Source organism: Triticum aestivum, chromosome 6B (assembly GCF_018294505.1).
Source record: "Triticum aestivum cultivar Chinese Spring chromosome 6B, IWGSC CS RefSeq v2.1, whole genome shotgun sequence".
Lineage (NCBI taxonomy): Eukaryota > Viridiplantae > Streptophyta > Magnoliopsida > Poales > Poaceae > Triticum > Triticum aestivum.
Genome location: NC_057810.1, coordinates 591,476,530 through 591,492,579, shown reverse-complemented (window position 1 = coordinate 591,492,579; position 16,050 = coordinate 591,476,530). Strand labels below are relative to the sequence as shown.

The window sequence follows — 16,050 nt, the reverse complement described above, 5'->3', positions numbered from 1 at the left end:
AGGGGGGTGATTAGACACTCAACAAGCAAAAGTAGCAGTTTTTAAGTTCTTCAAGTTGAGGTTGTAGATTAGCATAATTTTAAGAATTTCCAACAAACTTCAAGCAAGCATGGCAGGAGTATAAGCAGCGGAAATAGTAAAGCATGCTAGTTGAAATAAAGTAAAGAGATGAGATTGGAAAGTGCAAACGCAATGAAGACACGGACATTTTTGGCGTGGTTCCGATAGGTGGTACTACCGTACATCCACGTTGATGGAGACTTCAACCCATGAAGGGTAACGGTTGCGCGACTCCACGGAGGGTTCCACCCACGAAGGGTCCATGAAGAAGCAACCTTGTCTATCCCACCATGGCCATCGCCCACGAAGGATTTGCATCACTTGGGTAGATCTTCATGAAGTAGGTGATCTCCTTGCCCTTACAAACTCCTTGGTTCAACTCCACAATCTTGACGGAGGCTCCCAAGTGACACCTAACCAATCTAGGAGACACCACTCTCCAAAAGGTAATAGATGGTGTGTTGATGATGAACTCCTTGCTCTTGTGCTTCAAATGATAGTCTCCCCAAGACTCAACTCTCTCCCACAGATTTGGCTATGGTGGAAAGATGATTTGAGTGGAAAGCAACTTGGGGAAGGCTAGAGATCAAGATTCTTGTGGTAGGACTGGAATGTCTTGGTCTCAACACATGAGTAGGTGGTTCTCCCTCTCAGAAAATGAGTATTGGAAGTGTAGGCACAATATGATGGCTCTCTCACAAATGGAGAAGGGGGTGGAGGGGTATATATAGCCTCCACACAAAATCTAACCATTACACACTTTTGAACCCACTAGGTCAGATCGAATAGAAGAACTCGGTGAGACCGATTTAGTTCAAAATGTGAATGTTAGGAATCTCGATGGGACCGATGAGATCAACTCGGTGGGACCTATGTGCTAGGGCTAGGGCAAAACCTCATCTCGATGAGACCGATCGCATGAACTCGGTGTGACCAATTTCAGCAATTAATCAAAATAGAGAGTTGGTCAGGCAAACTCGGTGGGACCAATCGCTCATTTCGGTGAGACCGAAATAATTGCAATAGGCAACAAAGAGTTTACAAGGCCATCTCGGTGAGACCGAGATCCATATCGGTGTGACCGAATTGATTAGGGTTTCTGGCAGTGGCTATGTCAGGTGAACTTGGTGGCGCCGAGTTTGACTTTAGGTTTTGGACATATGTGAAAATGAGAAACTGTATAAGGGTTTTGGAGCAATATCACTAAGCACTTTGAGCAAGTAGACCATTAAGCAACACCTCATCCCCGTTTAATAGTATTGGATTTCCTATGGACTCAATGTGATCTTGGATCACTAAAATGAAAATGAAGAGTCTTGAGCCTTTTCCAATCTTTGTCCTTAGCATTTTGAAGGGGTTCCACATCCTCGTGTCCTTGCCACTGCATTGTTGAACTCATCTGAAATGTACTTGATAAAAACATTAGTCCAACAAGAGATATGTTGACATTAATTACCAAAATCACCCAGGGAGCACTTGTGCTTTCACACGCACAAAAGCACATTACGCCCTACGACATGCACATCATCAAGCAACGCAATGTGAGGTCGTTATCCATGTTACGCCATCCAGACCACCTTCACCAAGTTCTGTGACACAGTTGCTCGGCTTGAGGCAAGGTGGCCATTGCGTGCGACATCGGAGGAGATCGTAAGTTTGGCTTCTTCTTGCTCAACTTGACGATTGAATCTTTCATTCACTCAATGTTTCTCTACACATTGTGTAGCCCGTACAAGTTTCCGTGATGTACCACAGGAAAGAGGGACGGCCATTTATGTACATACATTGTTGGATGAAGCTGAACGGGCAATATGTGTGGGACAACATGATCCATTCATGAAAAACTTGTTGAACATCCGGTTAATTTCGTTGAATTCGAACTATTGCTGTACTAGACTTATTTGCATGCTATGTATGGATGATTTGTGCTATTTTCTATCCAAACTATGATGAATTTCGACCGGTTTGCATGAATTTCGTCTAGTTAGTTGAAAGACAGTTTGAAATATATGCGGATAGCGTTGGATAGCCGGCTCACGCGTCCGCGTCCACAGACTGGTCCCCCCTATCCACGGACGGATGCGTGAGCAAATTTGGTGGTCAACGTTGGAGATGTCCTTAGAGGGTAGTTCACCCGATATTTGCTCATATAAAGGCAAACATTTTTTTTGGTAAACATAGATGAATGTTTCAACTGCGTGCAAAATTTTCCGATGAAACGACATCCATGAAGGTTTGTGCCAATAAGCAAAATCGATGTTTCGAAAAGACTTTTGTTGAAAGCATTTTGGAGCATCAATTTTGTTTTTTTTGCCCAGACTTCCACAAATGTCATTTCATCACAAAAATTTGCATGAATTTAAAAGATTCATCGATATTTATCCAAATAATAATCTATATTTTACGGTTTACCAAAGAGCATGTGAACAGAGTTCTTTATTCATGTGCAAAAAAAAAGACTCTGTTCTGGTAAAAGAAAAACAATTTTCGAGAGTCCACCGGGCCTAGGCGCGGCAAACCAGTATCGCGTAAAACGAGCATCCCGGGCGTGCCCGCGCGCGGCTTGCAGCCACAGTCTGGAGATAATCATCATGCCGCCTCCTATCTCCCCGCTGCCGCTCATGGCCTCCAGCCCAATCCCGTCGCCTCCGGCCGCGCGACCCGGCAGCGGCAGAGCCCTCGCCGCCGTCGTGCCCTGCAACTCCTCGGCATCACCGTCATCGTCGACGTCGACGTCTTCGGTGGCGCTGGCTGGCGGCAGGAGGGGCGTGCTCGCGCTGGGCGCGGGGTTCCTGGCCTCCGCGGCGCTGCTGTGCCCGGCCGGGGACGCCGGCGCGACGCGCATCGAGTACTTCGCGACGGTCGGGGAGAAGCTCTGCGACATGGACTTCGCCAAGTCCGGGCTCGGCTACTGCGACGTCGAAATCGGCACGGGCGTGCAGCCCAAGCGCGGCGAGCTCATCAATGTGGGTGCCCGGACGGCCGTTTCTTGCATATGCACGCCCTTGAAGCCGCACCGATCGCTGTGTTCTCTGCTGATTTTATGGATTTCAAGTTTGTAATCCTCTTTGTGTGGATGGTTGTCAGATACACTACACGGCGAGGTTCCCCGACGGGACAGTGTTCGACAGCAGCTACAAGCGCGGGAGGCCACTGACGATGCGCATCGGCGCAGGCAAGGTGGGCAGCATTCGCTCACTGAAAGATGCAAATGCAATGTTCATTATTGCAGACAGGCAGGCGGAGCTTAGCAGTGTGCTTGAACCCTTCTGTTTATTTCATTTGCAGATCCTCCGGGGGCTTCAACAGGGGATCGGCGGCGGCGGCGGCGTGACGCCCATGCTCGTCGGTACAGTCAGGATTCAGCAGCTATCTGTACATTACAAGCATCGGCATTTCGTTCCAAATAGACTCTTACCTTTTTCTGAACTGTGATGTCTTGGAACTGCTAACAGGTGGGAAGCGCAAGCTGATGATACCTCCGATTTTGGCATACGGGCCCGAACCAGCAGGCTGCTTCTCAGGTACGTACCAAAAGGAAAACCTAGTTTTCAGTTGAGGAAATGTACTACTCCCTCCGTTCCTAAATATAAGTCTTTTTAGAAATTTCACTACGGACTACATACGAAGCAAAATGAGTGAATCTACACTCTAAAATATGTCTATATACATTCGTATGTAGTTTGTAGTGGAATCTCTAAAAAGACTTATATTTTGGAACGGAGGGAGTATGATGCATCGATCCTCGCCTGCCAACTGCGCGTATTGGCTGTGCCATTTTGACTTGGCTTGTTTTCTCCCCTGAGAAACTCAGCCCATACATGCATATTCAGACAAACTTATATCAATCGTTGACAGGGGACTGCAACATTCCTGGGAACTCCACGATACTGTACGACATCCTCCTCGTCGGCATCTACAAGTGAGCGTCTGACGGCAGCGAATACACAAAGCTTTGAACATAGGTCCAGTCAGTACAAGGTGGAATCCTTTTTCTTGCAGCAACTTTTCTTCTCCATGCTCGTCAGTGGTCACACCTGCGTTTTCCGTTGCTCTGGCAGCCAGTTTTTGGAGCACGTCGCGTGGATTCACACGGGAAACGGGACTACGGGCAGGCGAAGAGAAAGATTTGGTTGCTACCTCAGTTGGCGAAATCGGAGGCGCTATAGGGGGCAAGCAATCTGTACAAAAAGCATTCTTGATTATGATGAGGAGCATGTAAAGCGTCACTCTGTAAGTAATGTGTAAAGTCGAGTCGCGTTATATATGCTGCTGACTGTCCCGAAGCCATCTTTGCTCAAGCGGAGACCAACTTCCCTGCACGCTCTTTGCTTGAGACGGTGAGGAGGTGATACAGCTCACGTTTACAACATGCACAAGTAGTCGCACGCTCTTGTTGATCGTTTTATTTCAGGGATTCCATCCTTTTTTTTCCTTTTCTTTTATGTATACAGCATTAGGGATTCTTGTTGATCACACGTGAGGCCGCAGTTCTCACAGGAACTGTTATTTCTTAGGGTGAGCTGCTGGCCATCGAAATGGAATATTATGCACCGATAAGGGCATCTCACCCATAAATATGCTCCGGCATCTGTTCATGGACAGAAAACCATCATGGACAGAAAACCAGTCCACGGACCCTGATACGGGAGCCGGTCATGCAACGTTGTCTACATACATTCCGTCCTAACAAATATTCAAATGCAGCGGTAGTTCTACTTAAATAAGTTCAAATATTGTTGTCCCCTTTAATCACACATAGATGCTCGATCCAATCTTCCTTCAGTTGCTCGTGCCCGGTGCCGGATTTGTTGATGCATTTGAACAAACTCTTCAAATGTGGCCGGATTCTAATCAGGAAGTTCGGTAGGATCACCCATGTTCTCAAATTCAAGACTTACGGCAACATCGTCACCCTCATTCTCCATGGTCATGTTGTGCATGATCACACAACAGGTCATCACCTTCCACAAGGTCTCTACATCCCATTGTTTAGCTGGTCCACGAACAACTGCAAAACGTGCCTGCAGAACTCCAAATGCCCTCTCAACATCCTTTCTAATTGCTTCTTGTCTTTGGGTTAGAGATGGTGTTGACAAAGGTAGCCCACGGAGGATAGACACCGTCAACCAGATAGTAACCCATGTTGTACTCATGCCCATTGACATTATAGTGGCAAGGATGACCTTTTCCGTATATTCCTCCTCGTCGGACGGGCCATCTGACGACTCAACATAGTGCTTGTATATATACTCCATATCTGAAACCATTGCTTTAAATAAGAAGGGTAAAAAAAATAGCACGGGCATTTCACCAATAGTTGTCAGGCATGGTGAGTACTGTAGGAGTTGATGGTACCTGCGCGGCGGTCGGAGGCGAAGAAGGAGCGGCTTGGATCACGGGTGTATCGCTGGAGGTCATGGACTCGTCGAGTACCGGCATGGGTATGCCGGGACAGACGGGGTGGTGGCACGGCAACGAAGGCAAGAGAGAAAAAAAGAAGGAGAGAAAATAGGAGGATGAAAGTGCACGGTCTAGGAGGGGTTTTGGGTGGGTCCGAGGTGTCAAAGTCATACGTGTCTGCTGTCTAATCACCCGCAAAGCCCCCCTCCTCCCCCGTTTGTCTCGGGTTTGCCCGAAAAAGTACATCTGGACCGCTTGGCGGACCGATACAGGCCTGCATTGAAATTTAACAATTCATACATATGCCCTACACAAATGAATGAAATGGCATTATTGTGCTTCTTGACCTTCTTCTATTTTTGATTAATCACATCTTAATTTTTGTTATCCATGCGCCTAGCTTCGGCTAACATGATCCTCGACTCCTGGATGGCCCTCGCCAGCTTCACCTTCTCTTTCTTAAGGTCAATTGTCTCTTAGAGCCTAAGCAAGATTGGTGTGCGGCCGCACACCATTCTAATTTTCCCCAAACAAACTCTTCACTAATCTAATTTTCTCTACTACGGTTCCATGGGCATGCAACATTGGAGCCCGGGCAGCCGCACAGGCTCGCTGGGTTGCTCCGCCACTGCAAAGATGTATGTCCATGTGGCGGGCATTTTACTTGTCATGTATGTCCATGAGCCTTTTCTTTTGTTCAGCTCCAGATATAGGATCCATGCTTGTGGTCAATGAAGCTTTACACCACAAGGCATCTTCATGGGTTGTGTATGCATTTATATCCTTCCCTTCATTTTTTCTTGAATACCCAATGATTGTCCAACATCAAATAGAGGCAAATTTGTATCATTCATCTCACAGTTTGGAGGATCTTGACCATCATCTATCATATCCATCATGAATGAGTCATAAACATGCATCACAATGAAATTACCATCTTAAAATTGGTCCACGCCCGCTGGAGTTGCGATGACTCGTACACCGCGTCGGGGAGGCGCCCATCTCCTGCATGAAGACATTCGGGGTGCCCGACCATTGCAAAGCCGAAACATCGTAGGGAGCTAGCGTGGCCGAGGGCGCAAACCCGGGTGCAGACGCGGGCATGGCGGAAGACGCCAAAGCAGACACGAAGGACCCCATGTCGAGGACATCCTTCACCACAGCTTCCTTCTCGGCCTTCTCGCGGGCAAGTCGGGCACGTCCCTCCTTTCAAACGATTATCTCTGGTTTATTCCGAGCATAGGGACCCCATGGACTTCGCTGACCCATTGTCCATGGCGACGGGTGAAAGTCGGAGCAGACGTCGACGACTTGGACGAAGGAGGATGTTGATGATGCGAATGTGCATGCAGCAAGGGCGACGATGCAGACGCATAAAACGCAGGACGAGCGCAGGGGAGAGGGCAGTTGATTTGGTCAGTTTTGAGGATTTGGGTGGGTCCAAACGGCTTCAAATCCACCCACATCCTCTATAACACTAAGCTCCCTAGTTTTGAAGAGCCGCATTAAATTGAGGTCTACAATTAGAATTAGGTCACCTGATTTTAACCGGGTCAACAATTTTTCAGAACTCTCTCGTTCAATTCTTATATACTATACACTATTGAAAGGATCGATATAGTTGACTAGAGGGAGGGGGTGAATAGGCAACTAACAATTTTTAGCTTTTCTTTACCAAACTAAACTTTGCATCAAGTAGGTTGTCTAGATATGCAGCTAGGTGAGCAACCTATATGATGCAACAACAACAAGCACACAAGCAAGCAAAGGATATAACACAATATAGCTTGTACAAGTAAAGATGAGAGATAACCAAAAGTGGAACCGATGGAGACGAGGATGTGTTACTGAAGTTCCTTCCCTTTCAGGGTAAGTACATCTCCGTTGGAGCGGTGTGGAGGCACAATGCTCCCCAAGAAGCCACTAGGGCCATCATATTCTCCTCACGCCCTCACACAATGCGAGATGCCGTGATTCCACTATTGGTGCCCTTCGAGGCGGTGACCGAAACTTTACAAACAAGGTTCGGGCAATCTCCACAACTTAATTGGAGGCTCCCAACGACACCACGAAGCTTCACCACAATGGACTATGGCTCCGCGGTGCCCTCAACCGTCTAGGATGCTCAAACACCCAAGAGTAACAAGATCCGCAAGGGATTAGTGGGGGGAATCAAAATTCTCTTGGTGGAAGTGTAGATCGAGGCCTTCTCAACCAATCCCTAGAGAATCAACAAGTTTGATTGGCTAGGGAGAGAGATCGGGCAAAAATGCAGCGTAGAGCATCAATGGAGCTTGGGGATGGAAGAGGTAGTCAACTCGGACAAGAAGACTCCCCTTTTATAGTGAGTGAACAAATCCAACTGTTACCCACCAACTCAGCCCGCGAAATGCGGTACTATCACACGGACCTGCGGTACTACCGCACCGGCTTGCGGTACTACCGCAGGCAAGTGCGGTACTACCGCTCGCACGACAGGAGCCAGCTGAGGCCCTGTTGCACAAGGCAACAAGCGGTAGAATCGCAGGAGCGGTACTACCGCAAGGCCAGGCTCACCCTGGGCAGGGGAGGCACGGATTAAAAAATTACATCCGTGGCTACTTCCGCTGAGTTTCGGTCAGTTCAAAAATCCCGGCACGGTACTAGAGCTCACAGGGAGCGGTACTACCATGTAGGGTGTGGAAGTAAAAAAATTACTTCCGGCCCTACATACGTTCATGCGACAGTACTGGGCCAGGGGCCAAGGTACTACCACGATCCAAGAGCGGTACTACCGCTGCCCTGGGCAGTACCACCGTGGCCCATTGCGGTACTACTACTCCCTTGAGTAGTACTACCACTAGCCACAAATCAGTAGCACTTGGGAGGCCAACATTCTTTGTGATGACAAGGGAAACAACTGGAGCTCCAAAAATGCAAGGAAAGGTGGTGCAAAGGAACAAATGTGTACGTGTTGATTCCACCCTAACCTTTCTGAAGCGGGCCCCCTCTTAATAGTACGGATTTCCTATGACTCAATTCCACCAAAAAGAAACATAGAGAAACGCCGTCTTCGAATGAACTCCGAGGGGCATGAAATCGTCTTGTGCCTATACATGAGATACCTGAAATGCTCAATGCACACGATTAGTCCGCAAATGCATTGTCATCAATCACCAAAACCATCTAGGGAGAAATATGCCCTTACAATCTCCCCCCTTTTGGTGGATTGATGACAATACGAGATTTGCCAAAAGAGATATAAATGTCACATAAGCAAACCCAAAATCTATAAAATATAGATAGGCTCCCCCTAGATGTGTGCACTATGGAGAAGTGCTTTGGACTGCATGGCACACAAACTAGGATCAACACTCCCCCTATATTTTATAAACAAGGCAATCCTTTCAATAATATGTATGACAATGAGTATGGATGCAAGGTATAGAATTGAGCATGAAGTGAAAAGGGCACATGGCAAGATGAGCTCACAATCTACAAACATACTAGATAATTGGATAAGACAATAAGGTAAGCAGAGGACATATGTCTTACACCATATGATAGTCTCCTGGAACCAGACAAACACAAACACAAGCCAACAAACCAAAGCAAATGAGGTTCAACAGAACGAACGCAAAGCGCGAGACACGACGACACGACACGCAAATCCTACACTCTCCCCCCCCTTTGGCATCGAGACACCAAAAAGGCAGAGAGGACACCTACTACACAGGTGGTAGCTCAAACTGCAGTGATCACTCCTCATGCTCCTCATCGGTCTTGACAGCGGGAATGGTCTCCTCCTCTGACTCAGTCCACTGGTAACCATGCTTCACCATCCAGTCAGCCTTAGGAGGGATGTTCCTCTCGGACCCACTCGAAATGTGCTCGCCGAACGTCCTCAAGATCCTCTTGTCGTGCCAGCGACTCTCCTTCTGAGCAACATGGGACTTGTACTGCTCCTTTGCCTGCATGTTGAACAGAGTCTTCATCTTGTTCTTCAGCCTCTTAGCCCAAGAGGGCTTAGAAGAGGGAGGAGTGTATCCCTCAAAACTGTCCTCAACTGCATCCTCCTCCTCAAGCTCATCCTCATCCACATCCATCCTCGCAGCCTCAGCCTCTGTCCGGGTAGTGGTGTTAGCCCACTTGCTCTTGATGCGTAGCTTGATAGGCTCATGGCGAATCCAGTTGGGAGCTTCAAACTCTTCATTGGGAAAGAGCTGCTCCCAAGTCTTCGAGATCAACAGAAACATGTAAGGACCATAGATGGGTACCTTACGGTTGACACCACAAACTGCAGCTCACACCGCATGATGTGTGAGACATCAAGTGGTTGCGTATGTTGGAGACGCGCCTCCTCACAAATGAGCATCATGTCCACGAGGTAAGCATGCACCTTATCCTTGTCACTAATGCGGGGAAAAAGTGTGTTGCGGAAGATCCGGTGCATGATGTCAAGGAATGGATTCAGCACCCATGTCTTCTTGTCATTGGCAAGCTTCTTCTCAACAAGGTAGGGCTGGAGCTTGTTCTTGTTGATTGACTCGGGTTTGGCGTGTGGGCGGATGCCAACGGGCGTGTTGAGCCCCTCATGACGAACGTGGAGCTATGTCATGAACTCCTTCCACTTAGCAGACATCCTCTGCCCATTGGTCATTGATGACCCACAAGTATAGGGGATCTATCGTAGTCCTTTCGATAAGTAAGAGTGTCGAACCCAATGAGGAGCAGAAGGAAATGATAAGCGGTTTTCAGCAAGGTATTCTCCGCAAGTACTGAAATAAGTGGTAACAGATAGTTTTGTGATAAGATAAATTGTAACGAGCAACAAGTAACAAAAGTAAATAAGGTGCATCAAGGTAGCCCAATCCTTTTTGTAGCAAAGGACAAGCCAAAACAAACTCTTATAATAAGAAAAGCGCTCCCGAGGACACATGGGAATATCGTCAAGCTAGTTTTCATCACGCTCATATGATTCGCGTTCGGTACTTTGATAATTTGATATGTGGGTGGACCGGTGCTTGGGTGCTGTTCTTACTTGAACAAACATCCCAGTTATGATTAACCTCTATTGCAAGCATCCGCAACTACAACAAAAGTATTAAGGTAAACCTAACCATAGCATGAAACATATGGATCCAAATCAGCCCCTTACGAAGCAACACATAAACTAGGGTTTAAGCTTCTGTCACTCTAGCAACCCATCATCTACTTATTACTTCCTGATGCCTTCCTCTAGGCCCAAATAATGGTGAAGTGTTATGTAGTCGACGTTCACATAACACCACTAGAGGTTAGACAACATACATCTCATCAAAATATCGAACGAATACCAAATTCACATGACTACTAATAGCAAGACTTCTCCCGTGTCCTCGGGAACAAACATAACTACTCACAAAGCATATTCATGTTCATAATCAGAGGGGTAATAATATGCATAAAGGATCTGAACATATGATCTTCCACCAAGTAAACCAACTAGCATCAACTACAAGGAGTAATCAACACTACTAGCAACCTACTAGCACCAATCCCGGACTTGGAGACCAGAATTGGATACAAGAGATGAACTAGGGTTTGGAGATGAGATGGTGCTGGTGAAGATGTTGATGGAGATTGCCCTCTCCCGATGAGAGGAGCGTTGGTGATGATGATGGCGATGATTTCCCCCTCCCAGAGAGAAGTGTCCCCGACAGAACAGCTTTGCCAGAGCCCTAGATTGGTTCCGCCAAGGTTCCGCCTCGTGGCGGCGGAGTCTCGTCCCGAAAGGTTGCTTGCTATTTTTTTCTCATCGAAAGACTTCATATAGGAGAAGATGGACGTCGGAGAGCCACCAGGGGGCCCATGAGGTAGGGGGGCGCCCAGGGGGGAGGGGCGCGCCCCCCACCCTCGTGAGCAGGGTGTGGGCCCCCTGCCCTTCATCTTTGGTGACGATTTTTCTTTATTTATTTTAAGGTATTTGGTGGAGTTTCAGGACTTTTGGAGTTGCGCAGAATGGCCCTTCAATATTTGCTCCTTTTTCAGCCCAGAATTCCAGCTGCCGGCATTCTCCCTCTTCATGTAAACCTTGTAAAATAAGAGATAATAGCCATAAGTATTGTGACATAACGTGAAATAACAGCCCATAATGCGATAAATATCAATATAAAAGCATGATGCAAAATGGACGTATCAACTCCCCCAAGCTTAGACCTCGCTTGTCCTCAAGCGAAAAGCCGATAACAATAAATATGTCCTCATGTTTAGAGGTAGAGGCGTCAATAAAAAATAAAATATGGACATTAAGGCATCATGATTATTCTCATAACGGCAACATATATAAATTTTGTCATATGATTACTTATGTTAAAGTGATGATCTTTTCACAAAGCCAAAGTATGAATCAGAAACCTTATTGAGCACCAACAAATTATACCATCAGTCATTGAAGCAATTGCAATTTATCATAACATCGGAAAGAGTCTATGTCAGAGCTTAAAAGCAAGTCCACATACTCAACTATCACTTAGTCCTTCATAATTGCTAACACTCACACAGTACTTGTGGTTACGGAGTTTTAACCGGACACAAAGAAAGATAGGGGCTTATAGTTTTGCCCCACAACCTTTTACCTCAAGGGTAATGTCAACAATAATAAATCATACTCCCCTACATCCAATTAGATATATATATCATGTTCTTTCCAACATGCTGGGCTTGCTAAAGGATAAAATGAAAAAGGAAAGGTGAAGATCACCGTGACTCTTGCATAAGGTAGAGGATAATAATAAAAGATAGGCCCTTCGTAGAGGGAAGCAGAGGTTGCCATGCGCTTTTATGGTTGGATGCACAAAATCTTAATGCAAAAGAACGTCACTTTATATTGCCCCTTGTATGTGAACCTTTATTATGCAGTCCGTCGCTTTTATTGCGTCCACAACAAGTTTGTACAAAGCTTATTTCTCTGCACTAATAAGTCATGCATATTTAGAGAGCAATTTTTATTGCTTGCACCGATGACAACTTACTTGAAGGATCTTACTCAATCCATAGGTAGATATGGTGGACTCTCATGGCTAAACTGGTTTAAGGATATTTGGAAGCACAAGTAGTATCTCTACTTGGTGCTGAGAATTTGGCTAGCATGAGGGGGAAAGGCAAGCTCAACATGTTAGAGGAACCATGACAACATACTTTATCTCAGATATAAGAAAACATAACTCATTATGTTGTCTTCCTTGTCCAACATCAACTCTTTAGCATGTCATATTTTAATGAGTGTTCCCAATCATAAAAGATGTCAATGATAATATATCTATATGTGAAACCTCTCTCTCCTTATTACTTCCTATTAATTGCAACGATGACCAAAGCTATATTTGCCAACTCCCAACAACTTTTAATCATCATACTCTTTCTATGTGAAGTCATTACTTTCAATAAGATCAATATGAGCTCTTTGTTTCTTTTTATTCTCTTCTTTTATTCACTCAAGATCATGACAAAGTAATCAAGCCCTTGTGAGGGAGTCCTGGATTAGGGGGTGTCCGGATGGCCGGACTATGACCTTTGGCCGGACTCCCGGACTATGAAGATACAAGATTGAAGACTTCGTCCCATGTCCAGATAGGACTTTCCTTGGCATGGAAGGCAAGCTTGGCGATTCGATATGAAGATCTCCTCCCATTGTAACCGACTCTGTGTAACCCTAGCCCTCTCCGGTGTCTATATAAACTGGAGAGTTTTAGTCCGTAGGACGAACAACAATCATACCATAGGCTAGCTTCTAGGGTTTAGCCTCTCTGATCTCGTGGTAGATCCACTCTTATACTACCCGTATCATCAATATTAATCAAGCAGGAGTAGGGTTTTACCTCCATCGAGACGGCCCGAACCTGGGTAAAAACATCGTGTCCCTTGTCTCCTGTTACCATCCGCCTAGACGCACAGTTCGGGACCCCCTACCCGAGATCCGCCGGTTTTGACACCGACATTGGTGCTTTCATTGAGAGTTCCTCTGTTTCGTCACCTTTAGGCCCGATGGCTTCTTCGATCACCAACCACGACGCGGTCCAGGGTGAGACTTTTCTCCCCGGAGAGATCTTCGTATTCGGCGGCTTCGCACTGCGGGCCAACTCCTTGGCCATCTGGAGCAGATCGAAAGCTACGCCCCTGGCCATCAGGTCAGGTTTGGAAGTTTAAACTACACGGCCGACATCCGCGGGGACTTGATCTTCGATGGATTCGAGCCACGGCCGAGCACGCCGCACTGTCATGATGGGCATGATTTAGCTCTGCTGCCAGACAACGCCCAGAGCGTCGCTCAGGTGCCCTCTCCGACCATTAGCTCGGAGCCGACTGCGCCAGTTGGGGCCGGACGGCCGGACGCCGCCCCCGGAGCCGCAATCTCTAAGGCGATAGAGCCGAACACCAGCCTAGTCCTTTGCGAGGCCTACGACTCAAGGGTGCCGGACTCCATTCCGAATTCCGGACCTCCCGCACCTCTTCCGATCAAACCCGATTGGGCTCCGATCATGGAGTTCACCGCTACGGACGTCTTTTAGCACTCGCCCCTTGGCGATATCCTGAATTCAATAAAGTCTCTCTCTTTGTCAGGAGGGCCCTGGTCGGACTATGGTCAGCATGGTTGGGATGCGGATGACGAAGAATTTCGAAGCCCACCCACCACCCACTACGTAGACACTGTTGACGACTTAACCAACATGCTCAACTTCGACTCCGAAGACATCGACGGTATGGATGCCGATGAAGGAGACGACCAAGAACCAGGGCCTATAGAGCGCCGCACAATCGCCTTATCACACGATGTATGCATGGTGGACACACCTAAAAGAAGTAACGGCGAGGATCAAAAGGGCACAACCAGGGATCGTTCCCTCGAAAAACAATCAAAGCGGCGGCGTAAGCGCCACGCCAAGCCCCACCTCGACAGAGACCCAGCCATGGAGCAGGGCGAATGAACAAAAGACGAACATGCCATCGAGCAACCGTCCAAACAAGGCGGACAAACTGAACAATCCGGCCCCAGCAAAGATAATAGTCTGGACGACCTCACACCGGACAAGTCGCTGGAGCACCAGAACCTCCACCAAAGGCTTGTCGCCACTGCATGTAGCCTGAAAAAGCAGAAGCGGAAGCTCAAAACAGTGAAAGATGCAATCAGAATAAGATGGAGCAAAGTACTCAATACCGCACACAAGTACGGCAACAATCGTCACACAAAGAGCTTTCCGAAGCGGAAATTACTACCTAGAGCCCCCACAACCAAAAAACAAGGAAGTCACCAGGTCGGATAGACGACCCCATGATCGACCTCCACCAACAAAGGGCGCCGCATTCAATGCGGCACGCGAGCCACACAAAGATTCGCATCAGAAAAATGGCCCGACCAGATCCATCTACGGGCCAAGAAAGCAAGCTCCATTGAGCAATGCAACACAAAAAATATCTGAACATCACGGCACACCCACATACAGGGGCGCAGCGCACCCCCTATGTTTTACCGATGAGGTACTGGATCATGAATTTCCAGCGGGATTCAAGCCCGTAAACATAGAAGCATACGACGGAACAACAGACCCTGGAGTCTGGATCGAGGATTATATACTCCATATACACATGGCCAGAGGAGATGACCTCCATGCCATAAAATATTTACCCCTTAAGCTCAAAGGGCCAGCCCGGCATTGGCTTAAAAGCCTCCCCGAAAACACCATGGGAAGTTGGGAAGAGCTCGAGGATGCTTTCCGGGCAAATTTCCAAGGGACCTATGTCCGACCTCTGGATGCAGATGATTTGAGTCATATAACTCAACAACCCGGGGAGTCAGCCCGGAAACTCTGGAACAAATTTCTTACTAAAAAGAATCAGATAGTCGACTGTCCGGACGCCGAAGACCTAGCAGCTTTCAAACATAGCGTCCGAGACGAATGGCTCGCCAGACACCTCGGCCAAGAAAAGCCAAGAACAATGGCCGCATTAACAAGCCTCATGACCCGCTTTTGTGCAGGAGAGGATAGCTGGTTGGCAAGAAGCAGCACCAGCGACCCAAATACGTCCGAACCCAGAGATGGGAACGAGAAACCGTGCCGTAACAAAGAACCACGCCGGATCAAGGACAACATCCCGATGAGCACGGCAGTAAACACCGGATTCAAAAGCTCTCGGCAAAATCAGAAAAAGCCGCCCCCAAAGATGACAGGGACGAGCTATCCAACCTCAACAAAATCTTGGACAAAATATGTCAAATCCACATTACTCCCGGGAGACCTGCAAACCACACCCACAGAGATTGTTGGGTCTTCAAGCAGTCCGGCAAACTCAATGTCGAACACAAGGGGCTCGACACACCAAGCGAGGATGACGACGCGCCCCACAAGCAGAACAACGGAGAACAAAAGAAGTTCCCGCAAGAAGTCAAAAGAGTAAATTCACTCCAGGTGACAACAGGGGAAAACAGAACGGCGCCCACAAAGATACGTGCCACACGTCCCGCCCCAGAGGAGCACCGTCACTGGTTGTTACAACCAATCACCTTCGATCATCAGGATTACTCCAGAGGTATCCGGAACGTAGGCTGGACTGCATTGGTCTTGGATCCGA

The 16,050-nt window shown here is 47.5% G+C and overlaps 1 protein-coding gene across 2 annotated transcripts; it reads left to right on the top strand.

The window, feature by feature from the left end:
• Positions 1–2,606: 2,606 nt before the first annotated feature.
• Positions 2,607–4,638, top strand: LOC123134517 (photosynthetic NDH subunit of lumenal location 4, chloroplastic). Of its 2 annotated transcripts, none has more exons than XM_044553761.1 (6): positions 2,607–3,026; positions 3,148–3,240; positions 3,349–3,409; positions 3,516–3,584; positions 3,919–4,041; positions 4,126–4,638. In XM_044553761.1, the coding sequence occupies exons 1-5, from the start codon at positions 2,652–2,654 to the stop codon at positions 3,984–3,986; spliced, it is 666 nt and encodes a 221-aa protein (XP_044409696.1). In that variant the 5' UTR covers positions 2,607–2,651; the 3' UTR covers positions 3,987–4,041; positions 4,126–4,638. The 2 variants fall into 2 exon arrangements, with proteins under 2 accessions (XP_044409696.1, XP_044409695.1); XM_044553760.1 differs by having other exon boundaries at positions 2,608–3,026; positions 4,122–4,638.
• Positions 4,639–16,050: the final 11,412 nt, after the last annotated feature.